The sequence below is a fragment of the Dromiciops gliroides genome, chromosome 2 (assembly GCF_019393635.1).
Source record: "Dromiciops gliroides isolate mDroGli1 chromosome 2, mDroGli1.pri, whole genome shotgun sequence".
NCBI lineage: Eukaryota > Metazoa > Chordata > Mammalia > Microbiotheria > Microbiotheriidae > Dromiciops > Dromiciops gliroides.
This window is the reverse complement of record NC_057862.1, coordinates 374007434-374033864: the sequence shown is the minus strand read 5'-3', so window position 1 is coordinate 374033864 and position 26431 is coordinate 374007434. Positions and strand designations below refer to the sequence as shown.

General features: G+C 46.5%; 1 protein-coding gene across 1 annotated transcript; it reads left to right on the top strand.

The window, feature by feature from the left end:
* The first annotated feature begins 4871 nt into the window (after positions 1-4871).
* On the top strand, positions 4872-21514 carry SCRT2 (scratch family transcriptional repressor 2). Its single transcript, XM_043980943.1, has 2 exons — positions 4872-5476; positions 18334-21514. The coding sequence occupies exons 1-2, from the start codon at positions 5335-5337 to the stop codon at positions 19098-19100; spliced, it is 909 nt and encodes a 302-aa protein (XP_043836878.1). The 5' UTR covers positions 4872-5334; the 3' UTR covers positions 19101-21514.
* Positions 21515-26431: the final 4917 nt, after the last annotated feature.

Here is a 26431-nt window from a genome sequence, read left to right as displayed (position 1 = left end):
GCAATACAGCCAGATGAGAGATGAGATGTCTGAGCTGAGCTCTCTCCTGAAATGGAAGTTTGGAGTATGTGACCCCACCCTCCAATCTGAGGGGCAGAGGATGGTGATGGGGTGGGATACTAAAACTAATTGGATTTTGCAAGATGATGAGATTATCCCTATAATGAGCTTCCCAGGCCTTGGTGGAGAAGTTTGTCAAGAGAAGTCCCAAAGGGAGCCACATGAGAACATCAAAGATGAGTTATTGTTATTATTTTATATCATTTAATATTATGTAAGTGTTAGTAGAAGTATTCTATCAGAATCCAGACCAAACCCTACAGGATAACATTTAATGCAATTCACAGTGAATTGAGATTTTGCATATCAGTCAATGAAATCTTGGTTCCTGCGTGCTAAGCTCCTGAGCTGAGACTAACTAGCAAGAGAGAAGGAAATCAAAGATCTGATTCCTGCCCTAGCAAAGCCAAAAGTTTAGCTGAAGAGACATGGCGCACAGAAAAAACTAAACAACTGAGTGTAAAAATTGTGTTCTGACCTTAACTACAACAGGATTTTAGAGAAGGGAAAGATGAGACTGATACAGTTGGGGAAGGCTTTGTGGCAGAAGTGGGATTATTGCTAAAACTGAGCCTTGAAGAATGAAAAAGATGTGAACATTAGCCACTGCTGATAACACTAAAGGTTCCCCAATTCCAAAAGACTGCCTCTATTCCCTTTCCTGAGACTTGGAATCTCAGTAATAGTTTCACGAAAAGAACATTAGACTGACAGTCAGGAAATTTATGTGTGACCTAACTTTCTATATTTCTATACTATAGTTACTATATTATTATATTACTTAAGTAAGTCATGCCCCCTCTCTGAGCCTCAGTTTCCTCCTCTATAAGGAGCTTATTTGACTAGATGATTGGTAAAGTCCCCTCTAGGTTTAATCCCTTCCTTCCAACTTTAACATTCTTTGTTCCAAAGTCTCTTCCAACTCCAACATTCTATGATCTATGTCCTAAGGGCACTTCCAGCTCTGACATTCTAAATCCTGAAGTCTTTCCCAGCTTTCCTCTTCTATGTTCTAAGAACAGACACTTAGGATGTCCCAAAAGTCTTAGTGCCATTTAAGCGTATTGAAGCTTTGGGATCACCCTGTATACTGCTTTTTAAAGTTGGCAAGGGGCTTTGCACACAATATCTCCTTTGAGACTCATATTGCCAGATAAGGCAAGCACCAAAGGCATTATCAACTCTATTTTATAGATGAAGAAACTGGCACTAAGAGAGGTTTGAATGGCATGCCCATGGTCTCACGGCTAGGAAGTACCTGGGACAGGATTTGAAGCCAATACTCTACCCATGATGCTATGCTGCCTCTCTAGCATTCTCTGAAACATTCCACTTCCCTGAGATCCTTTCCAGCTCTAATATTCCACATTTTAAGGTTCTGTTACAGCTCTGACGTTATATGATTTTGTGAGTCAATCAATATGGCTATAACCTTCCCACAGAGAACTGACACTGAGTCCTGCCTTCTCACCATTTGGAGGAGGAAGACTAAGCTATTTTCCTTTGTGTCTGAGCTGGTGAAAGAATGGAAAAGAAAAGACTGGGGGGGCAGTGAGGGAAGAAGTGAAAGGGACCAACTACCATGCACAGCCTGAAGCACATCCCTGGGAGCCCCAGGAATGCCAACTCAGCAGCCGTCGAAGCAGCAGTAACATCTGGTCCTAGGCTCAACTAGAAGGGGAGAAAGGAGAACTAGGTCTCACTTTCCTTGAAACTTTAAGGCAGGTGGGGAGTTGCAGTTCTCTAGTCCTGCTCCCCATTCTTTCTTTGTACAGCATCCAAAGTCCTGGTATAGAAACAGTCAAAATTAGCTGCCAATATCAATCAGTACTGGGGACATCTGCCTCTCCCAAGGCTTGATCATTCTGGCTTATATTTTCTAATGGGGCAGGGAGGGAGGAGAGGAGAGTGAAATCTTACTAGTGGTGTGACCTTTGTCAAGTTACTTCTATTCTCTACAATTCAGTTTCTTCTTCTTCTTTTTTTAATGAGAGGAATAACCATATGATTTCTAAGTGACCTTTTAGTTCTAAATCCTGTGATCCTATGCACATAACTAAGAGATAGTCTTCATAGACTTTCTATAGACTTCAAAAACTGGAAAAGACCTTAGAGATAATCTGGACCAGGAGTATCCCAATTTCCTAGGATACATTGGGGTTTGATATATACTGACAAATCCATAAATGCTAGGTTGGGAGGTATAAAGGTATGGATGCAAAAGAGAGTTGAAGGAATGTTATTTTTTTTAGCAAAATAGAGACAATTAAGCCTATTTTCATGTTGGAAGATTACTTAATGTAATAAGCAGTTCTGGTACAACTGTGGTTTCAATATCTAATGTTTCATAGGGGAAAAATCATTGGCATTGAATTTCCATAAGAACCATTGTTACCATCTTAACAGAGTTTAATAGAATAGTTTCAGAGACATCATTCAAGGCTAACCCCCTTGCTTACAGATAGAGAATTTGAGAGGTTCAAAATGAGGAATCAATTTTCCCAAGGTGATATATCTTAGAAGTGGCTATCAGAACAGGGACTTGAACCTGGGTCTTTTGACTCCCAGCCCAGAGATCTTTGCACTGGTTTCCTTTATTGTTTTTTTTTCTTTTTTTGGTGAGGTGATTGGGGTTAAGTGACTTGCTTAAGGTCACATAGCTAGTAACTGTTAAGTGTCTGAGGCCGGATTTGAACTCAGGTCCTCCTGACTTCAGGGCCGGTGCTCTATCCACTGTGCCACCTAGCTGCCCCAACTGGTTTCCTTTAAAAGCATCATTGTATTTACTGGAAATTGAATCCAGACCTATTAGAGGAAGGATTCAATCACTGGCCTACCAATGTGAGTTAACATTTCTTACTCACAAGACCTGGTTTAAAGTCCAGATCTACCACTTATTGGCCACTTAACCTGGGTCAATTTCCTCATCTGGAAAATGGGGATAAATAAAACTGGCACCACCTCCCTCTTGGAGTTGTTGTAAGGATCAAATAAAATAATGAACATAAAAGGCTTTACAAACTTTAAAATGCTATGTCAGAAATGCCATTTATTATTCTTTTCCTTCATCTTACAAATGGAGGCAAATAAGGCTTAGGGAGGTTCAGTGGGGTTCAGAGAAAATTCAGTCTTATACCATAAAACTGAGACATGCCCCAACCCACCCTCCATGAGTTCCATTAGAGAAAATGATGATGTCTCTGATGCTGCATGATGGTTAATTAGGAAGTACACATCACACACAGAATATGAGGGTGCATGGAAAGGTGAACCGGACAAGAACAAGGTGGAGAGCACTGGCAAGAAGACTAAAAGTAGTAGTAGGTCAGCTCTCCTGAGCCAGGTTTGGAATGCAGGTTTTGATAGGTTGTCTTCAAGCCCAAAAGACATGGGAAAACTACCACCCAACCAATCAGAACCATGAACCTGATATCACATGCACTGTCCCACTGAACAAATATTGGACAAAGCTTCCTAGATTTAAAATCCTCTTGGGTCCTGGGCTCCAGGGATAGTGTCTCCACAGAGAAACAATGTCTGCCCACAACTCCCTTGACATATGGTCCAGTTATTCTACTGGGCCAAAATCCAGGAGAGCTATTCCCCTTACCCACCACAAGGACCCTGCCACAATCATCCACGGGCTCTTCTAGCCCTTACTTGGCCACCAACAGACAAAGAAAACCATCCTGCCCGGAGAGAGTTTGCTCACTCACTCATGATCAAGCTTTTTCTACCAAGATTCCTCTCTCTCCCTGATGCACGTGTCTCTATTGTCTACCCTCTGCTTCAGGGAAAGACAGAGCTGTTGAAGTGTCAAAGCCAGTGCCCCCCACAGCAGGAAAATGAATTATTTTATTATTTCTGTACATGAATGGCTGAACTGTCCTGATCAACTGCTTCCCTGGCTGCTGGAGGTGGAGGGGGGTGCAGGGGGCATATTTTAGTCTTCTTACCCTTACTTCTCCTTCGTTGCCCAACCCCCAATTACTGGCCAAAGAAAGTTCTTTCTTAAACCTGACCTGGTTGGCAGTGTTAAGCACAACCCCACCAGAGAAGAAGGGGAGGGACTGCCTTTCTTTTCTTTAAGGCACTGCCCTGGCCACTACCCTGCCTGTTCCATGATTTGGGAAACAAGAAAGCCAGAGAGGAAGAAGCAATTTAAAGCAGATGGGCAGTGGGTGATCTCACTGTTTCTTCCTTCTATTTCTCTCCCCTTCCCTCCCCCTCCCTTCTCCTCAGGCCTCCCTCTTCCTCTTTCTCCTTTATGTCCCTTATCCTTCTCTCTGCCCCTTCCCCTCTGAATCTGTCTCTCCTCCTCTCTCCAATTCCCCTTCTCTATTTTCTCTACTCTAGCCAGCTAGTTCCGTTTTTCTCTTCCCCCACGTTTCTATTTTCTTTTTTTCTTCCTGGTTCCTTCTCTTTTTTCTCCATCCCTGAATCTCTATGTGTGTCTCCTTGTCTTTCTCTTATCTCCCTCTTTCTTTATTCTTGGTCTCTAGGTGTCTCTGTCTCTCCTTGCCTTTCACTCCATCTCTTTCTCCCTTCCCCTTTTCTTATTCTCGAGCTCTTTTTCTGTGTCTCTTTGCCTTCCTCTTTGTCTCTGGGTGTCTCTGTCTCTTCTAGTCTTTCTCTTCATATCTTTCTCTCTCCTCCACCCCACTCCCCCATTCTTATTCTTGAGCTCTGAATCTGTTTCTCCTTGTCTTTTTATTTCTCTCTGTGTGTATGTCGTTCTCTTTCTCTCTCGGTCTCTCTCTCCCTCCCTCACTTTCTCAGCTCCTGCCTCTGCTTGCTCTGTGCCTCCCTCCCCAGCTCGCCTGCTCTCCCTGCTCTGCTCTGCTCCGCTCTGCTCTCCGCCCTGCCTTCCCGAGCAGCCGGTTCATGGGGAATGTGAATGATTGTCCTGAGGGACATTTGATGGATTAGAGAGCTAAACAGTTCCATTGCGAGAGGACCACCTGATCTCCAGCCTGCGTCCCATATAAAGCCGGCAGCCGGACTGCTGAGCTCAGCGAGTGTGCCAGGCAGCGCCGCCTCCCCTCCCCTCCCCTCCCCTCTTCTCCGCCCCGGCCCTCCCTGCCTCGCTGCCTAGGGACCGCATGCGGGTAGCGCAGGGAGCTGTCCAGTGCTGAAGAGCCCGCTCTGTAAGGCAACCGCGTCCACTTCCTTTCAGCCTGAAGCCCCTGCACCCCGAAGCTTTCCCCCTCCCCTCCCAAGGCCCCACTGAAGTTCCCCGCCGGGCCGGCTCCGGCTCCGGCTCAGCACAGCACCATGCCCCGCTCCTTCTTGGTGAAGAAGATCAAAGCAGATGCCTTCCAATGTAGCAGCGTCCCAGCTCCCAGCTACCACCCCCTGGGATCCGCATATGTGCTGCCCGGCTCCAGGGGGGCAGCCGGCCCCGCCGGGGACAGCGGTGAGTGGGGCCTCGGGAAGAGGGAGGAAGATATGGGGGAGGCTCCGAGAGGGGGACAAGTCTTAAGGGCTGGAGAATCGGGAAGGGAGATCCTGGCCCTTCTTTCCACCTAAATCTAGGGAACACCCCCAAGTGAGGATACCCCCTACACACCCACAAATTCCCAGGAGGGCTGCAGTGAGAGAAGAAGAGCGCTAAACAGAAGATAACATAGTCAATACAAAGGAAAAAGTCTTTTGGGTGTCCGCCCTGGGCCATGCTCTCAGACTTTGAAAGTTGCAGCCCTGGACTAGGCTAGGCTGAGGAATAAGAAAAGGGAGAAACCCGTGGACCCTGAGTGGGCAAAGATATAGCTGCAAGTATGGAGTCCCTTTTACATGTTGAGGGTGCTGGTCTGGAGGTGACCCAGGTCAGAGTCAGGGGATCAATCTTGGCTCTGGGATCACCTATGGATGTAGTTAGTGACCCTGCTCTCACACACACATCTGGGCATAAAGCCTGCTGGTCAGCAGTGACCAGCTGACTGAAGATTTTGACCTCCATTAGGGTCTTCTGCAAAGTGGGGACTCTGGGGTGGAGGAAAACCACTGTTCTCCCTTTCCTGGCTGTAAGAATTTGTAGTCTGGACTGGGGTAGGTTCAAAACTAGCTCCCTCTGTCCCCCCCCATCCCCCCATGAGCTTTTGTTACCCTCAGCCATATGTATCCAGAAGGCAAGATCTTGCCATGGACACAGCCAGAGAAGGAGATTTTATTCAAAGGGTTTACCCAGGGAAATAGCTACAGATCTTTGAAAAGGCAAGCTTGTGTTTGGAGGGGGGAAGATAATACCCTGAATAGCCTCTCCTTCCCATTCCTGCTGTTATCTCCTCCTGACCCATTATCTGGGTCTTCTTAGGGTGAATTTGTGCAAGGAAATGGGGTCTGTTAAAGGGATGTGAGTGGAGAGACAAAGTTGAAGGGGGTTATGAGGCTGAGACTTCTGAAGGAGTGAAAGAAAGCTAGTCTTTCCCCAGGGCCCTCTCCAAGAATCAGAAATGACAAAAGGTTTTCCTTTGGTGAGCCCCTACTGGGCAGGTGCACGGGGAGGAGACATCACTTTGGCAGGGAAAGGTCTGGCATCAGCTGGTGCCATCAGCTTCCCGGCTCTGTGTGTGTGAGAGACAGAAGGATAGAGGGAGAAGGCAAAGAAGAGAAGAAAGAGTGGGGGATTAAAGGAAGAATGGAGAAAGGAAAAGCAAGAAGGTGGGGAGAGCAAAATGGCACCACTGAGTCAAGATGGCCTGGTTTCTTCAAGAATTTTAAACCACTTACTTACATTCCTTCAGTCTCCCAGACTAGATAAGGATATTGAACAGGAGATGAGCACTATGACCTATACAAGGTCAAAGAAGTTAGTAGCAAAGACAGGGCCCCTGCCTAGACCCAAAACTCCCCTCCCCCAACACACATTTCCCCTTGCTAAGACCAGTCTTCTTCTGGCCAAGGCCCAAATTCTTTTAGGAGTATCCAGGGACAGAACAGAAACACCTAAGGTAGATAACTGGTGAGAGGGGACAAGGAAGGTTCATCTACTGGGCTCTCTTCAGTTTCTGTCCATACTGGTCCAGGAGAAAATACTAAAGGCAGTTGGGCTGGGGGCAGGATTTTGCCAGAGAACATCTTTTCTCTGAAGTAATCTTATTTTCCGTCTGCCAGTCCAATTCCCAAGAGAAGGGGTAGTTGAAGTACCTTCTATATCTGAATCGCCTCTTCTCTACCCCTCACCAAACACTGGAGCAGAACAAAGCCCTTTGGCCTGGATCTCCTCCCCCACAACTCCCCCCTCTCTATTTTTCTCTCCCCCCCCCCAGCAGAGGGTGGAGAATCACATAATCATAGAATAATAGACCTGAAAGAGCTCTTAGAACATAGAATAAACAGAGTGTTAGAACTAGACAGGATTCTATAGATCATTTAGTTCAATAACCTCATTTTACAGGTGGGGAAACTGAGCCCATAAACCACTACGTCTTTTCCCTTTTGTTCATGGTTAAGGGGAATGAATGGGAGAGATCTTAGGTCTGGAATAAGTAGGAAAGCACCACAAAAAGGATCCCACAGGCAACTGGGAAACGAGTCTGAGATGGGGGGAGGCAGCTAGAATCAGAAGAACAGAGGGTACCAAAAAAATCAGAGGCCCCCAACTCTTTCCACTTACACCTGTCCCTTACTGACTTTGTTTCTCAAAGTAGCAAAAACAAAGTCTAGAGAGGATATGAACTCCATCTCTAGAAACTACTAGAGGGTACCATGATTGTACAGGCTAGGATCAGAGCTGGAAGGAAAGAGCCTTAGGAGGGAAAGGGCACTTGACCCAAGCCAGGGTTTCCAGAGACCCAAAACTGACTACTGCCTTGGCAGCCAGGAGCCTGTGTTCAAGATTGGACATTTCACTCAGACCAAAAAGAACTTGGCATTTGTAGGCTGGCCACCTTGCTGACAAAACCCAATCCTAGCCTGTCTATGGGTGCAGCTAGTGTAGTCAGAATCATAAGGGCTTCAAGGGATGACCCTACAGGCCAGCATCCCCAAACATGACATACCTGGGCATAAAGAAAGGAACTGATAAAGCTGGAGACCTAGAGGCCATAGGATGCCACCTGTGGGGGAGGGGTAATTGATAGGGGAAATGATTCTGCCCCTGGGACCTTCAGGGAGGAGGGTGGGATTCAAGAAGGCTAGGGCTGGTGGGTGGGCGCCTGTTTTCTCCGATCTCCCGGAAATAACCTTGCTGAACGTTTGAGGGAAGTGTGAAAAATTGCTGAGCTGAGCGCTTTCTCTCCCAGCGTGTGTGACTGTGCTGTGTAAACAAGGAGAAAGAGAGGAGAAGAGAGGGGAGGAGAGGGGAGGGAAGAAAGGAGGAGGGAGGAGAGGAGAGGGAAGGGGGGAGGAGGAGCCCTGGGGCTGCAGACAGTTCCAGTTATTAGAAAGATCCTCTTACAAGGGCTGCCTGCATTTTGCAGCCACTCAGCCAGGCTGGGGTTTGGGGGGGGAGCTACAGGAAGGGTCAAAGGGAGAAGGGGGAGGGGGAAGGAGAGACTGAGAAGTCCGTGCTGTGTTGGGGAGGGGGCATGGGCAGAGGAACAAAGACTGAATTAAAGCACCCCCAAAGGGAAAGGAGAGGAGGCTAGGAGCCTACTAGGGAAAGGAAGATAAGAGACCCTCTGAGGCTACCCAGATTAATGGGGCCATATCCTAGTCCCCTGATAATAGCTAGAGTTGCATTTGGAAATAAGGGGAAGACCAATTTGTACACAATCATAACAAACTCACATCTGTTTAGGGATTTAGTTTTCAACGCCTTCTCAAGTCCATGGTCTCATTTGAACCCCACATCAGCCCTACAACACTCACCCTCTCTGGACCTCAGTTTCTCTATCTATAAAGTGAGACACTTAAGCCCATGGTCTCTGAGACTTCTCCTAGCCCTAATGCATAAAGTATACTCACCCCCAAACCCCAAGACTTTCAGGTAGGGCTGGGGAGGATAAGGGAAATATTGAAGTTGGAGAACAGAACCTAGACTCAGGTTCAGCAATCCATATCATAGAATCTTAAGCCATCCCTCCTCCCACCCCCCATTCTCCCAGCTCTTGAAAAGCAACTATCTAGATCCATGTGGAAAGGACCTCTGGGGCTCTCCTTCAGTATGACCTGGGGAGAACTACATATGAGGATTTCTCCTCCCTTCCCCACCTCACACTCTCATAATGCTCTTTCTCACTCTTTCATTACCACATTCCTCCTTCTTAAGCTCCTGCCCCCCCACACACACACACTTCTGTTCTTTGTCTCATCTATTGTGTGTCCCTCTATCTTCCTCTGTCCACCTATCTCTGTCTCACTACATGTCTCTTTTTATCTCTGTCTTCCAAGTACATCTTCCTCATTCTTTTTCAGTCTGTCCCTCATACTAGATGATTTTTCATCGATCCCAGAGTGTCAGCACTAGAAGGGATTTCAGAGATCATTTGAATCTACCTCCTTGTTTTACTGAGGAAAACACTGAAATCCAAAGCAGTAAAGTAAATCCCTAAGGTCACAAAGCAAGTTTGAAACAGAGTTTACAACTGGACCCAGGAACTATGAGTCCAGAGCCAGTGCTCTTGCCACTAATTTTAATAATAATGGTAACATAGCTAGCACTTATAAAGGCTTAAGGTTTGCAAAGTTCTTTACATCTATGTCATGCTGCCTCCTGATGAGGTTCTTTCCAGTTTAGTCGATGCTTCTTTCTCTGTCTCTCTGTCTCTGTCTGTCTGTTTCTCTCTCTGTCTCTCTCTCCATTCTATCTCTTTTTTTCCTAGTTCAGACACTAGTTCACTCTCTCTTGGAGAATCACAACTAACCCTTCCATCTCTTTCCCTAGTGCCAGGATCTATGTGTGTGGAGGGGGCGAAATTGATGCTTGGAAGTATAAGGCTTAGCCAAGGCACTCCACAACCATCTGCCCCCAAGCAATCCAGACCTCCGAGAGTTAATCTGTTTCTTGTTTCCCCAAAGGGCCTCCCCGTAAGCACGAGGAGCCCTGGACCCAAACACGATACACTTTTATCCTGCCCCCAGCCTGGGAACTCCCACCCCTTCAAAAAACCCACAAAATTGTAGTTCATAAAGTCTCAGCTCAAGAAAGCAAGCCTGGATGAGGATAAGGAAGGATCAATGCTGAAGCAATAACGCATTTCTCTCCCCTCCACGGGATACATTAACAATCCCCCAGTGTCGCAGGGAGTTCTCCAACTCTTGGCCATACTCTATCTATTTGACCACATTACATCAACAGGCTGAACCGTCCTCGCCTCCTGCTCAGGATGGCGCCACAGATACTGATAGGAAATTATTTTAGTCCAGAGCCTGAAAGCCTGCTAGGTGTCTCTGGATGAAGCATCAGTCACAAGTCACCCTTAGACAGTCCTTCTATGGACAGAGAACGCCAGGGCACTTTGTCAAAAAAGAAAAGGGAAGCCCAGAGAGGGTTGGGTGTGTGTCCAAGGTTACACAGTGGACCTAGTGCTACAAAGAATATGAATCTGATGTTTCCCAGCCTTGTCTTCCTTTCCCCCCCACTTCCCCCTACTATAAACACATGCACACACATGCACACACTTCCCATTTTAGTCACTTTCAGCACTGAACTAGGAGTCAAGAAACATAAATTTTATTCCAGATTTGATAACTCAATGCATGATTTGGATAAGTTACTTTTCTCTAGATCTGAATTTGCCCTCTACCAAATAACAAAGTTAAACTAATTTCTAAGGTCCCTTCTAACCTCAAGATCCTCTCATATTCCCCTGTTGTCAAACTATTGAAAATATTTCCTGCTAATTCTGGCATAGCTGGGAATTTCCCAAGTTCCTCCAAGACTCAAGGTAAGATTAATGAAGGGAGGGGGCAGCTCGGTGGCACAGTGGTTAAAGCACTGGCCCTGGATTCAGGAGTACCTGAGTTCAAATCTGGCCTCAGACACTTGACACTTACTAGCTGTGTGACCGTGGGCAAGTCACTTAACCCCCATTGCCTAAAAAAAAAAAAAGATTAATGAAGGGAGAAGAGAAGAAAAGAGAAGGCAAGAAGGGAGGAAAAAATGGAGGGGGAGAATAAAGAGGAGAGGGAGAAAATTAGAGAAAGAAGGAGAGAGAGATGGGCAGGACATTAGGAGACCTGAGCCTAAGTCCTAGTTCTGACAGTGACTAAAATTTCAACAAGCCACTTCTCCTCTGAGTGGGCTTCCACCTTTGTTCAATGGGATTAATAGCACTTGCACCTCCTATCTCATAGGGCTGCTGTGAGGAAAGTACTATGTAAATTAGAGTGCTACTAAAATGTGAGTTACTAATATTATAAAGATGAGAGAAGGTGAGGGAGAAGGGGATTAACTGAGGGTCTGTAGTAGACACTTATCTCCCTTCCCATCTCTCTTCCCCACAAGATTACAATCTCCACGGTGCTGGTCTAATCAAATCAGTCAAAGGATCACAGGATGCAGAGTTGAAAGGGACTTCAGAGATCATCTGTTTCAATCCCCCCATTTCTACAGAGGAAACTGAGGCTCAGATGTTAAGTGATTTGCCCGGTCACAGTTAGTAAGCAGCAAAGTCAAGATTTTTTTAGCCAGGTCCTCTGACTACAAATCCAGTACATTTCCCACGCTACCCTGCTGCCTGGGAAGGACCACAAGTACATTTCCATTTTCCATGGTTCCATGTCAGAGAGAGCAGTAGATTTGGAGTCAGAAGACTTGGGTTCAAATCCCAGTCCTAACCATCTGTGCAAAGCCATTTAATGTCTTCTGGGTCTTAGTTTTCTCACCTGTAAAATGAATCAGTTAAACCAGATAAGCTTTAACAAAAATCAAACTGACCATTGTATAATTATCATGAGCAAGCCTGTCCTTGAAGAAGAGGTAAGAAAATGAACCTCATGGGGCAAGATGGATATGGAACATTGCATGCACTATCAGATCCAACTGTTGAGTTGGTTCATTTTGCAGAAGTGATTTCTTTTTTTTTCTTCTCTTTCTTTTTATTATTTTTTGTTATGAGATGGTTCAATGAGTAGGGGAAGCAGGAAGAGATGTATTGAGAAATAAAGGGGAGGTAAAAACAAATATCTAATTAAAAATAAAAATTTAATTTAAAAAGGTTAACTATCGCTAAACATTTTTACATTTTCATAATGAAATCATAAATTTCTTGACCTGTAATTTCCCTTCTAGCTCTAAATCTCACCATTCTAAGGAACTATCTCCTTTCTGCCCCCATGTTATCTAGGCCAGGTGGTCTCCAATTTCCTCTCCAGCCTCATGATTATTGCTGCCATGATGGGCAGCCCCTTTGAGAATGTGGCCCCAAACGTGGGTGGTATTTTTTGGCAAATGCCTGGGAGCTACTCAAATAAATAATAATAAGAGAGAAAAAACGCGAAGCCCTGTGCCCAGGGCTGGGCACGCAGGCGCGGGATGGGCTATTTTTATCTCCAGTTGCTGCTGACAGACCCAGCCTTCTGCTCAGTTGGCTAGAGACAATTTGAGGCTCGAGGCCCCAGCACATTGAGCCAAAGTGCTCTAAATATACCCAAGCAACAGTCACTGCCTGCCGCCGGACAGGGCCATGGGGCTCATCAAAAAGAGCCAGCCTTCCACCTAGCACTTCCCTGGGGTTCTCTGCACTGAGGCTTATGTTGGTTTTGACACGGCCTTTAGTTTTACCAATTCCCCCCAAACTTAGAGGAACCTAAGAGAGAGTCAGTATGGTGTCAATGGAAGTACACTGCGCTGGGAGTCAGAAGTCCTGAGTTCAAATTCCAGCCTAAATATTGGTCCATTGTAGGACTTTGGGCAAGTTATTGCCTTTTTCTAGGTCCCTGTTTTTACTTCTACAAAATGAAGAGCCTCTCCAGCTCTTCTGGTGCAATGTAAACAGCCATGACTTGGAGTCGAGGGGCCAGGGTCTCTAGTCCTCAAGTAATGAGCTATATTCATGTGGGCAAGTCACTTCTGTTTTCTAAACCTCCGTTTCCAATTTTGTAAAATAAAATTCTCTTTGCATTCCCTAAGACTTTGTGAGAAAAGTACTCTGTAACCTGTAAAGTACAATTCAAATAGGATCTTGTATTAGTGTGCTTCTAGTCTTCCAGAGACTGGCAAAGATCACTGGGAAGAATGGCACTTGAAGCCCCTACCAATTCATTCTTTCCCCCCCCCCCTTTTTTTTTTTTTGGTTAGGCAATTGGGGTTAAGTGACTTGCCCAGGGTCACATAGCTAGTAAGTGTCAAGTCTCTGAGGCCAGATTTGAACTCAGGTCCTCCTGATTCCAGTGCTGGTACTCTATCCACTGCACCACCTAGCTGCTCCTCCAATTCATTCATTCATTCATTCATTCATTCATTCTTTTCTTTCTTTCTTTCTTTTTGGTGAGGCAATTGGGGTTAAGTGACTTGCCCAGGGTCATACAGCTAGTAAGTGTTAAGTGTCTGAGGTCGGATTTGAACTCAGGTACTCCTGAATCCAGGGCCGGTGCTCTATCCACTGCAGCACCTAGCTGCCCCCTCCCCAATTCATTCCTAAGAGATCCTTCTGGTGCCCAGCATGTCACAGGGGCTCAGTGAAAGTCTGCTGACTGACAGATAAGGGTGTGATACTATGAGGATGGTCCCTGGGATGGAAGTCTCAGGTAAGTGTAGGTGCTGGGGGGAAGAGCACAACAAGCTAGCAGTCTAACACACAATGAAACATTTTGTCCAGTGAATCTCAGCAGGCTCAGTCCTGCCTACCATACCATGGCTTGAGTTTACAGAGGTCTTCAGGAAGACCCAAGGAAGCAAAAGGAGGCCATCTAATTTCATTTATTTTGTTTTTTGGGTTTTGGGGTTTTTTTTGCAGGGCAATGGGGGTTAAGTGACTTGCCCAGGGTCACACAGCTAGTAAGTGTCAAGTGTCTGAGGCCAGATTTGAACTCAGGTACTCCTGACTCCAGGGCCGGTGCTTTATCCACTGCGCCACCTAGCCGCCCCCATCTAAATTTCATTTAACAAGCCCCGCCCAGCTTGGCATTTCTGCTATGATCTCAGCATCATTAGGGGTGTGGAGAAAGATGTGGGAACAGAGGATGGAGGGAGCAGGTCATAGTTATATGATATGACATTAAATAAAATGGAGACCATGGAGGAGGGGAAGGATATAAGAAGGCTATGAGATCCAATGTGAGATCAAAAACTGCCTCCCAGAACCAACTTCAGCCATCCCCAGGAGGTGAGGAATAGGACTGTGCAGAGAACTAACAGAAGCAGCAGCTAAGAATACACTGTCACTCCTAGCCTCAAAGGCAGGAATCCTATCGAGCACACTCACCACTGTTTCCAAGTTTTGGTCACTACCTTTCCCCTTGGTGAGTATCTTGGCCTGCTCTGCCTTATTTCTGTCTGAGGCACATGATTCCAAGGGACAGAAATTGGAAGGCTACAGTTCCCACAGGCAACCATAAGAGGGCAATGGAGCTACAACTCCTTTAACCTGAAAGAGCTGGACCAGAGGAGAGTGAGAGGCTAGGGCTTTAGGGGCAAGGCTGAAGACCACGTTATGGGGAGCATTTAGAGGAGTCAACTTGAATGATTGTGCTATATCATATGGTAGTTCCCAATCTTTTCAAGTTTTCGGATCCATTTTTACATAAAAAATTTCTTGTACCTCATGATGGTAGTTGTATTGACATTGAGAAAAATGATGAAAATTTATTGAGTAAAACTTTTACTGCTCCAGGAATTGTCTTATGGCATTATTTGGAAGTTTTCTGGAGTGATTGTGTTGTGAGTTTCAAGAGTTTACTGTCTTTCCTCCACTGTCTTGGCTCTGACCCAGAGATCCCAAGTAAAACTTTTAAATGAATTTGTATTTTATGAACCACAATTGCACCTACATGCATTTGAAAAGTAGTAATACTCATATGTGGAAGATATTACTCAACCTATAGAAGGTATGTTTAGTCATTCACTATTCTGTCATTGTATCATGAGATGGAACTGACAGCCTCCTAAGTTTCGGCCCTGTTCAGGGGTCCAGTCCTTTTTCAGTCATACTCGACTCATTGTGACCTTATTTAGAGTTTTCTTGGCAGAGATATAGGAGTGGTTTGCTATTTCCTTCTCCAGCGCATTTGACAGATGAGGAAATTGAGGCAAACAGGGTTAAGTGACTTGCCCAGGGTCTTAGTAAGTGTCTTAGGCTGGATTTGAACTCATGAAGATGAGTCTTCCTCACTCCAAGCCCAGTGTTCTATTCACCGTGCCACCTAGCTGCCCATCCAACAGGCTGGGGACATTGGTGCAGTCTAAGAGCACCAGACTTACAGTAAGAAGACTTGGTTTTCAAATCTATTTCTGATACTCTGGCTCTGAGATAACAAATCATTTCCTCTCTGCCCTCTCAGTTTCTTCCTCTGTAAAACAGGACTAAGTCTTGTGTTCCTTACTTCATGGAACTATTGTGAAGAGAGTACTTTGCAAACCTTAAAGCAATACGATCCAATGTAATAAGCATTAACTAAGCACAACGGAATCAGGAGCCAGATATGTGAAGCCCCTAGGATATATTCCTATCCCCCACCTACTCTCATCCCAACTCTAGGGAGATTCCTCTACAGATTTGCATTGTACACCTAGAACAGAAAGCCCTGAGTTAGAAGAGGATCTGGATTTGGATCCCAGCATCACTATTAACTCACTATATGACTCTGGGTAAGTCACTTACCCTTTCCATGCCTGTTTTCTCCTCTGTAAAAAGAAGACCTTAAGCTAGATACCTGGTCTTGGAAGTTCATTTCACCCTATGATTCTCAAAGCTACTTCGTAACCTCCGGCAAGCAACTTTGTGTCTCTGAGATTCAATAAAATGAGGATAATAATTTCTGCTTTCCTCAAAGGGATGATAGAGTATCAGATGGCATTAAGAGGTGAAAATGCTTGCACAGCAAATGTTCTACAAGGACCAGGGAGCGTTATCATCTATTAATACGATTTTCCTTCTTAAATCACTGAGGTCCATAAGAGCACAAGGAACCCAAGATAGTGTACATTTTGTATTCCTCCCACCTCCCTAAAAGAATGTAAGTACCTTAAGGGAAAGCACTGTTCTTCCTTTTGTCTTTATATGCCTAGCACAGTGGGTACTTAATACTTATTGAACTGCATTGATACTATGATGAAAGTAAAGGGATTTCCAAGATGACAGTAACCCCCCCCAAAAGTCCCAGATCAGAGGTCACTTGCCCAGGAGAAACTGAGGCACAAAGAAATTAAGTGACTTCCCTAAGGTCACACAGCAAAGAATCAACATAAGCAGAAACAGCTCTCAGAAAGGATGCTGGAGGCTTCACTGGAGAGATTTGTTTCCTTCTGGGCTTGAATACAGGCCTGCCTAGAGTCAGAGATGAAAAAAAAAAAAACTCTAAGGGAGTATTGCCCAGCCCTCAAGGGTCTATGAGGCTACACCCAAGGTGGTAGATGGAGACACAAGACCCAGGTGTCCTGGCTCCCAGCCCTGATGCTGTCCCCAGCTGCCCCCTTCCTCTGCTGATTCATTCTGGTGCTAATCACCCCATTCATTCCCACATCCCCTCAGCATTTCTGTTCTGAGCTGCCAACAGCTGCCTGCCTTTGCACTGCTTATAGATTTCCTCCTTTTTCATCTTTACCCTTCACTTAATGGTGTGGCCTCACTCCCTCAAAGAGAAGGAGGAGGAAGAGCCTGCTCAAGGGGGCCTCTCCAGGGAGAGGGAACGAAGGGGTCTGAGCCCTTACACTCCGGTCTCTTGTTAACTGAGAAACTGACTCCAAAAGGGGCACCTCATCCTGATCTCCTCAGGAGGAGGCTGTGCTGTTTTAAGTGGAAAATCAGGTCCCAGGAACAAGGAAGAAGAGAAGTCAATGGTCTAGGAAGGTCCTAATTCAGGACTACTTAAGCTTCTGACCATCCAACTAGGAATATAAACTCCTGAGGGAAGACTATGGATTTCTCTTCCTTCTAGATGACCCAATAGAAGCTCCTATTAATATTAGTCCAACAAGGATTCAGAATATCAGAGCTAGAAGGGACTGTAGAACATACTGTGTTAGAATTATAAGGATTGGGAGTTAGCATGGTAGAGGGGAAAAGGCACTGGCACTGGAGTCAGTGAATCCTTTATCTGCTATATGTGACCTTGAGCAAATGTGTTAATCTCTCAGAAAGTCATTTTCCTCATCCATATAAAAGAGGGGAGTTGCAATCTCCATGGTCTTACTTTGAAATCCTATTGAACTTAGAACACAGATCATTAGAGATGGAACCTTAAATATAAAAGCTTAGGGAGGGAACTTGGAATATAGAGGTTCTCTACTATTCTTTTAAATTTGTTTTTAAATTTTGATATATTTTGTTCTTACATCCTCCTCACTTCCAAATATATCCCACTCCCCTCCAGTACACAAAGAGCCATCACCTCATAACAAAAATTAAAGAGAGGGAAAAAGCAGTTCAGTCAACTAACCAAAGCATCAAACAGTTCTAGCAATATGTATAATTATCCATAGTCCCACATTTCTGCAAAGAAGGGGGTTGCTAATTGCATTTTTCATCTCTTCTCTGAAGCTAACTTTGATAATTACAATTATATAGAATAAATTACATATTCAGTTTCAGATTTTTGATTCTGTTCACATTATTGTAAAGATGGGATATACCATCTTACTGGTTCTGTGTTCTTCATGTTGCATCAGTTCAAATCTTCTCATGCTTCTTCAAACTCTTCAGTATTATCTTTTCTTATGAAGCAATAATGTTCTATTACATTAATGTATCAACTTGTTCAGCAATTCATAATGTGTTGTTGTTGTTCAGTCTTGTCCGACTCTTCCTGACCCCATTTGAGGTTTTCTTGGCAAGGATACTGAAATGGTTTGCCATTTCCTTTTCCAGATCATTTTACAGATGAGGAAACTGAGGCAAACAGGGTTAAGTGACTTGTCCAGGGTCACACTGCTAGTGTCAGTTTTCCTGACTTTAGGCCAGGCACTCTATCCATCGCGCCATTTAGCGGTCCAAATAACGTAGAGAGGAGAAATACAAAGTCTAGAAAGAAGAGACTGGCCCAAAGATTGTGGTGGGAATAACTCTTGGAGGATTCCTGGAGATGGGCCTTCATTAGCACCTACCGTGTGCAAAGACCTGTGCTAGGGATCTGGCATATCTAGCCTGAGGACTGGTTCCTTTGCCCCTGGGGCTGACCGTCTAGCAGAGCCTCGCTAACTCTTCCTTGTGTCTGTGCCCCTGCCCCACCCAGGCTATGCTCCACACTGCCTTCCGCCCCCCAGCTATGACGGCGAAAAGAAACCGGGGCTGGAACTGGCGCCGTCGGAAGCTGTGTACCCACCGGCTACTGAGGAGTACAGCGACCCCGAGAGCCCGCAGTCGAGCCTGTCGGCGCGCTACTTCCGAGGGGAGGCAGCGGTGACGGACAGCTACTCCATGGATGCCTTCTTCATCTCAGACGGGCGCTCCCGGAGGCGCGGGGCTGGGGATGCCCGGGGGGCGGGGGGCGGGAACGGGCCTGGGGGAACCGGGGGTGGAAGTGGGGGGCACCGACATTCGTGCGGCGAGTGCGGCAAGACGTACGCCACGTCGTCCAACCTGAGCCGGCACAAGCAGACGCACCGCAGCCTGGACAGCAAGCTGGCGCGCAAGTGCCCCACATGTGGCAAGGCCTACGTATCCATGCCGGCTCTGGCCATGCACGTGCTAACGCACAACTTGCGCCACAAATGCGGTGTCTGCGGCAAGGCGTTCTCCCGGCCCTGGCTACTGCAGGGCCACATGCGCTCGCATACGGGCGAGAAGCCCTTCGGCTGCTCGCACTGTGGCAAAGCGTTCGCCGACCGCTCCAACCTGAGAGCGCACATGCAAACGCACTCGGCCTTCAAGCACTACAAGTGCCGCCAGTGCGAGAAGACCTTCGCGCTTAAGTCCTACCTCAACAAGCACTGCGAAGCCGCCTGCTTCAAAGGCGCTGAGCACGCTTGCAGCGCCTCCACCGCCGCTCTGGACAACTAATTCCACCCCGCCCTCTCCAGCCAGGCCCTGCCCCATCTCCTCTCCTAATGCCTTTTCTTAGCCCAGTCCCAATCCTGCTACAGTTCAGTTCAAATTCCGCCCTTTCTCCATCCCTAGTTCTAACCTCTTCCCATTATAAACCCGGCCCGGTCTCCTCACCCCGTCCCGTTCCTTCTCAACCTAAGCTCCGCCCATTAGCATAAATTACATCCTTTTCCCCATCCGAGGCCTGGTCCAAACTCTCCCTGCCCTACTCCTCCCTTTACGATCCAGGGACTTCCTAGTCTAAGGACCGCATGTCTTGTCTTCTTCCCCAGGCCCACTTACACCCAAACCGAACCTCTGAAGCCCAGTCCCCAAGAGCCCCAAGTCCTCCCCAGGATTGCACCCTTCATTTCCTGGCCAGGACCCACTTTCCCCTCCTCACCTGCACTGACAGCCCTTTCCATCTCCTCTTCCCTTTATTAGTTCTTTCCCGCCTTCCTCTTACTGCCATCCCCCCCTTCCCCCAGGTGGCCTCAGGAGGTGAACCTCTGGCAGAATGGGGCCCTGGGGCTGCGGGGCTCAGGACCCTGCTGCTGCCTCCTGCTTCCCCGCCACCAGCTCAAGGAAAGGGCAGGTTCCCTTCCCCAGTTGTGAGTCCTCTTTTCCCACACTCCTCTCCTTTGCTCTGTCTTCCTTCCTCTCTGAGCACTTTCCCACCCCCACACCCCCCACCCCCGGAAAAGGACAGCTCCTGGGGGAAGAGGGGGAGGTCTGGGTCTCCCTGGGGGCAGGGCCAGAGAGTTATTTATTTATTTGTATTTATCTATTTATTTATTTATTGTTCCCTCCGGAAGGGGAGTATCCCTCTATGGGAAGGTGAGGCTCTCCAGCTGGACTGGGGGGGCTGGCAAGACGTCTTACAAGGCGAGGCCCCGACTGAAAGGACTTGAAGATCTGGCTGGAGTGGAAGAAGGCACTTCTCTGTGCTCCCGAACTGGGGATATGGGATGAATTGAGGAAGGGGTCACTGAGGGAAGATGATCTACAACACAACCTCAGCGTCTGCCCTAGAAAAGGTCTGTGGACAGGCGCGCACGCACACACACACACACACACACACACACACACACACACACACACAGAGTCAACCCCTGGTTGGCAGGCTCCAAGATTCTCCCCAACCCCCTCCCCGACCCAATTCATGCCTTGCCTGGACAGCGCCGGGCAGAGGAAGGGAAATACTGAAGGGGTTCACGGGGCAGGTCCCCACTCCAACCCTTCCAAGGAGCCCACCAGGATTGCCCTGCCTATGAAAAGTCCTAATTCATATTTGTTCTTCATGCTGTTTCTGGAGGGAAGCGGAGCCTCCAGTGGGCCGGGGTGACGTGGGGCAATCCCTGGGGTCAAGGGAAGAGACCACAGCTTCCCCAACCCTACACCCATCTCACCTATAGCCCGCACACCTTTGAAATGAAAGGCAGGAGGCCGCCTTCCAAGTCTATGCAACTTTCCCAGCAGAGGGGGGCCCAAGACCCCCACAGGGGCCAGCCCCCAGCCAGGACCTCACATCCTGCCTCCTACCTCCCCTGACGGCGGCGCAGATGGCCGGTGCCCTCTTTCTAGAGCCACCGTGCCGACACCCTTTGCATGCCTGCAGAGGTATCACAAGCACACGGCCCCGCCCAGGGCCCTCTTCCCCCTCCCCTGCAGGGCCGCACTCGCCTCCCTAGCGCATGGGCCCCAATCCCCGCTTTAAGCACACGTCTCCGTCCCACATCTTCCCCCTGCAATAGCTTCATACCCAGACAGGAGGAAGGGGGTTCCCCACTCATTTCTTCCCCGCACTGGGGCAGGAGGTGGGTTTCCCAAATGGAAGGGTTCAGCTCTCAAGTACGGGGGAGAGGAGAGGGAGGAGAGACAGAGAACTTTTGCAAACTTCTCTCAGATGTTACAGCAGACTGCATTGGAAAGATCCCCGGACAGGGAATCAAGAGACCTGGGTTCTAGTCACTGCTCTCTGCTGTGTGACCTTAGGCAAGTCACATAACCTCTCCGGGCCTCAGTTTCCTCATCTGTAAAATGAGGACGTTGGACTAGACAGCCTTTACTATCCCTTCCAGCTCTGACATTCTATGGTTCTAGGTCCTTCCCAGTGAGGAGAGACTGGGATGCAGGGCGGGGTAGGAGGGTATTGTAGAATCGATTCCCAATGTGTGTTTATATTGTAAATAGGAACTTCCAACAGCAATAATTTTCCATGCATGTTCGGCTTTTTGGCCAGATTTTGTACAAGCGCCTAGCGCTTCCCACTCCCCGCCCCCGACCCTTCCCTGCGCGGGCCCCTACTTCAAGGCTCCACTTGCCCCGCCCCCGCCGGCAGTATTACTTGTAATGCAATTCAGGGATAATAAAGAAACTTCAGCCACTTAGTCGGAGCCTGGTGTGCTGTCTCCGTGGACCCGGGAGGAATGGGCACGGGGAACGCCCCTTCTAGCTCTTCTGCTCCTCAGTGGTCAAAACAAGGTCACTGGGTGAACACACAAAAAGCCTTCCAGACTTTCCCTTTGGCATCCTCAGGCTGGCTGGACAGCTCCCCAATACTTTCACCTCAGACAAGGCAAATATTTACTCTGAGCTTCAGTTTCCTCTATCAGGTAGCCTAGGCCTGCCTGGCATGCTCTCTAAGATTCTTTCAACTCTAACATTTTGTGATTGTAAGAAAAGGTCCTCCCAGCTCCAAGATATGAGCTAGTCAGATCTGATTCCTGAGGGGGCCTTTTCCCAGAGTGTCCCACATCTAGGGGCCCTTAAAGATCCACAGATAGAGGGATCATTGTTGAGGTTTCTGAGGTCCCTTCCATTAAAAAAAGACAATATAGGACATCCAAAAAGAGAAACAAAATATGAATTTTTAAAATTAAAAACATTTAAAATTCCTTTCCCTGTGCAAATGCACCAATAATTGAGGGGGAGATCTAACTTCTATGCAGTATCTTATACCTAATAGGAAATTTAGTGGGGGGGGGGGGGTAAGGGAGTAGGGGCGGGCACCAAATGCTCTTTCTCAAGAGTTTGATGTAGGTGCTAAATTTGGGGCCCTCTGAGCCTGAGGCAGAAACCTAATGGTCCTTCTACATGGGGGAGGGGGAAGTCCCTGCCCTCATATTGCTCTCATCTCCTCACTAACAAGTTCTGAGTGATAGACACATATGGCTTCATTCTCTCTTTCCATCTGCCTGGCTGTCTAAGAAAGAAGAAGATTCAAGGAAAGACCAATCAGTCTTCCTAAACTTCTCCAGCAGTTTGCACTCTATGGTAGGGCATAAAGAAAAGAATATGAAACACTGTCCCTGTCCTTAGGAAATTCACAGTTTAAAGAAAGGTCATCATTAGAGACCAGCATCATGTATCACAACAGCAAATTATAGTAGCTGTCATTTATACAGCGTTTTAAGATTGTAGAAAGGGTTTATATTCAATTCTTTTGATCCTTACAACAACCCTGTTTTAAGTAAGTACTTTGGAGGCAGCTAGGTGGTGCAGTGGATAGAGCCCTGGCCTTGGATTCAGGAAGATCTGAGTTCAAATCCAGCCTCAGACACTTGACACTTACTAGCTGTGTGACCCTGGGCAAGTCATTTAACCACAATTGCCTCACCAAAAAAAAAAATTAAGTAGGTACTTTGGGTCTTATTATCCCCCTTTTGTAGATGAAGAAACGGAGGCTCAGAGAGATTAAGTGACTTGTCCATGGTCACACAACTAGGAAGTTGCAAAGAGGACAGAGGTTCCAACTCAGGTCTCTCCTGACTCTCAGTCCCTGGGGATCTTTCTATTATGCCATGGTATCCTGGACTGAGTATCAGGAGACCTGGGTCCTAATTCTACTCTAATTGTCATCTCTGACATAGGATCATTAAGGATCATAGATTAGAACTGTTGGAAAACTTAAATACCATCTAATCTAACTCCATTTTACAGTCAAGGAAACAGAAGGCTAGAGAAGCAAATGGCTTACCCAAGGTCACACAGGTAGTAAGTAAATACCAGAATCAAGATTCTAGCTCTGGGTCTTTGACTCTCAATCCAGCATTCTTCACACAGCACCATAACTGTATCACTTACCTTCTCCCTCTGTAACATGAGAGGTTTGCAGATGTGGGGAAGGTATTCTAAGGAAACCTGGAAAACAAAGACTGGGGAGTGAGAATGAACAAAGCTAATCTGAAGAATGTAATAAGCTAGTCTGGATAAAGTGGAGAATTTGTGAAGGAAGGGAAGTGGAGATGAGGTTGAAAATGTAGGCCAGTTGGGCGCAGCTAGGTGGTGCAGTGGATAAAGCACCAGCCCTAAATTCAGGAGGACCTGAGTTCAAATTTGACCTCAGACACTTGACACTTACTAGCTGTGTGACCCTGGGCAAGTCACTTAACCCTCATTGCCCCACCAAAAAAAAAAAAAGAAAAGAAATTCCTTTTACCTCTAAAATTCAGTGGGTTTTATGATATTGGGAGCCACATTTTTTTTTTAGCAGAGGAGGTGTTTTAAGGGAAGTAGTATTTTAGGATGATTAATTTAGCTAATATGATGAGTGGCTGGAAAGATAGAAACCAGAGGCAGGAAAGTTGATGAGGTTATTGCAAAAATCCAGGTAAGAGGTAACAAGGTTCTTGAAATTGTGTGCTGGCTGTAGGAATGGAAATTTTCTAATCACTGTCCTGTGTTCCAGCTGACTCATTACAATTATGCAGGGTCTAGTAGAAGTAGCATGGCCAAACCAAAGCAGGTTTGCTTCAACCATCTTCAGGTCTTTTCAGAGTAGTTGCTGCATGTTGAAGATGCAGAATTTGAGTATAGTTGGGGATATCGCTCTTAAATTTCTGGGTGTTGTGGGGCGAAGTGATTAAAAAGGGATGAACACGTATTTATAGAGTACTAGTGTGTGTAAGCCACCATGTCAAGCACTGTGACTTAACAGGGAAGTAAAAACAACCACCACTTTCATCTATGTGTTTCTAGAGTTAAGATTAGTCAAAGTAAAAAGGTCATTAAGAATGCTAGGTATCTGGCAGCTAGGTGGCACAGTGGATAAAGCACCGGCCTGGGATTCAGGAAGACCTGATTTCAAATCTGACCTCAGACACTTGGCACTCACTAGCTGTGTAATCCTGGGCAAGTCACTTAACCCTCATTGCCCTGCCCCCCCCCCAAAAAAAGAATGCTTAGGTATTCAGTAGAATGTAAGCTCCTTGAGGGCAGGGACTAGAATTTCACTTTTGTCTTTGTATTCCCAGTGCCTGGCACATATATCAGGAGCTAAATAAATGCTTGTGGGTTAACTGAATGCAAAATAGGATATGTGCCATTAAGTGTGGATGAATAAATGCTATAGTAATTTAGACTTTAAAAAAAGATCAGTTATGGGACAGACTAAAATTCCAACTCTAAAATTCTGTGATCCTGTGACAAGATGATTTCCAAAGTTCCTTCCAGGTTGATACTCTAATTTGTATAATACAGGCCATAAGTGTAATAGGAAAATTAGATAGTGTGGGCTAAGGTGGGGTATATGGGATGGGTAGAATGGAGGGATTGGACTTCGGAAGCTAAGGATTATGAGCAGTAGGGTCTGAGATACCATCCAATTTGTACATAAAAGAGGAAAGTTAAGTTTGGCAAATGCTGGGGGTGGAAGCAAACAACTATTAACCTAATTCTCCCAACTTCAAACAGATTTAAGGATGGAAGGAAATCCTCAGTCTAGTCCATCACATTTATTATGAAGATAAAGAAATTGATGAGACCTAGAAAAGTTAAATGATTTCAGTTACAGAACAGGAACTGGGAACCCAGGTCCCCAGACTCCCAGGCCAGGGCTTTAACTTCTATTCCATGCTGGTCTCTCCTTTGTCCTCTGCTGCGAAGAAATATGCAGCAGAACTGGTTAATGACTAAGTTCTACTACTTGTTACCTATGTGATTCAAGTCACTTCCCCTCCCTGAAACTCAGTTTCTTCCTCTATAAAAGGAAGAAGTTGAACTGGATGATCTCTAAGATCTCTTCCAACTCTTTATCATATTGTCTCCAGGAGAGTGAGAGGCTGAGAGGGGTTCTGTGCCCAAACCTGGACTGTCAAACCCCCTCTCCACCACTCAGACAACATTCTCAACTCAGGTTCATCCCAACAGCAGTGCAAGAATTGGTGACACTGGGGCAGCTAGGTGTCGCAGTGGATAAAGCACTGGCCCTGGATTCAGGAGGACCTGAGTTCAAATTCGGGCTCAGACAGTTGACTAGCTGTGTGACCCTGGGCAAGTCACTTAACCCTCATTACTGGGGGGGGGGGGGAATTGGTGACACTCCACTGCTGCCTGAAAGCCTGCTTGGGTAGGGGCAATAAGTATAGCAATCTTAGGTGACAGGGCAGAAGCACCTGGATCCCCCAACCTTCTGCCCATTCCCACCTCCCCTCACTCAGAGCACACAGCTTCAAGAGTCCACCTGAGGCAGTGCCATGTCTTCTCTTTATTCCCATCCCCCAAAATCTGATCCCTTCTGCTGCAAGGGAAGAGGCCCACCCAGAGAAACAGCAGGCACCATTACCTTCCCAAACACCAATAGCTAACCCAGAAGTCTCCTGGATTCAATCAATTCTCCCACTCCTGCCCTTGCAGACATGCTTTTTACAGGCTGGCCCCTAAAATCTGCCATCTTTATTATGGGTTCAAGAGTACAATATGATCCACAATTCCAGCATCATTAGGTTTGCCCACGTGGACATCTGTTCCTCCACACTAATATTAAACCAGCAGTGTCCAGCTCTGGCTTGGAAGCAAATATAGCTGTGGTTGCTCCTGGATTATTGCAGACCGGGTCATTTGTCTTCTGCCTTTGAGTCAGAGATAGTAGCTTGACATGCCCACTCCCACCCCTTGCCTCAGGTGGAGGTAAAACCAGGCTAAGGAATATGCCTGGTACTTGATAGTAGGAGATCCAGGAGACCTACCAATAAACTTCTCATTAAGCCAGCTAATGTAGTGGACAGAGCACTGGGTCTGGAGTCAGGAAGACCTGAGTTCAAATCCTGCCTTAGACACTGACTAGCTGTGTGATCTTAGGCAAGTCACTTAACAACCTCCATGTGCCTCATTTTCCTCATCTATAAAATGGGGGTAAAAATAGCCCCTACCTCTCAGGGTTGTTGTGAGAATCAAATGAGATAATAATTATACAGTGTTTGGCACATAGTAAGCATTATATAAATGTTAGCTGTTATTATTCACCCAGTTCCTCATAGTGGCTCAACTACTATTTATTAAGGATCTACTATATGTACTAAAGTCTT

Coding starts and splice junctions, on each gene's coding strand:
- SCRT2 (XM_043980943.1), top strand. CDS start 5,335: ATGCCCCGCTCCTTCTTGGTGAAGAAGATCAAAGCAGATGCCTTCCAA. Junction 5,477..18,333: donor CGGCCCCGCCGGGGACAGCG/GTGAGTGGGGCC, acceptor TGCCCCACCCAG/GCTATGCTCCACACTGCCTT.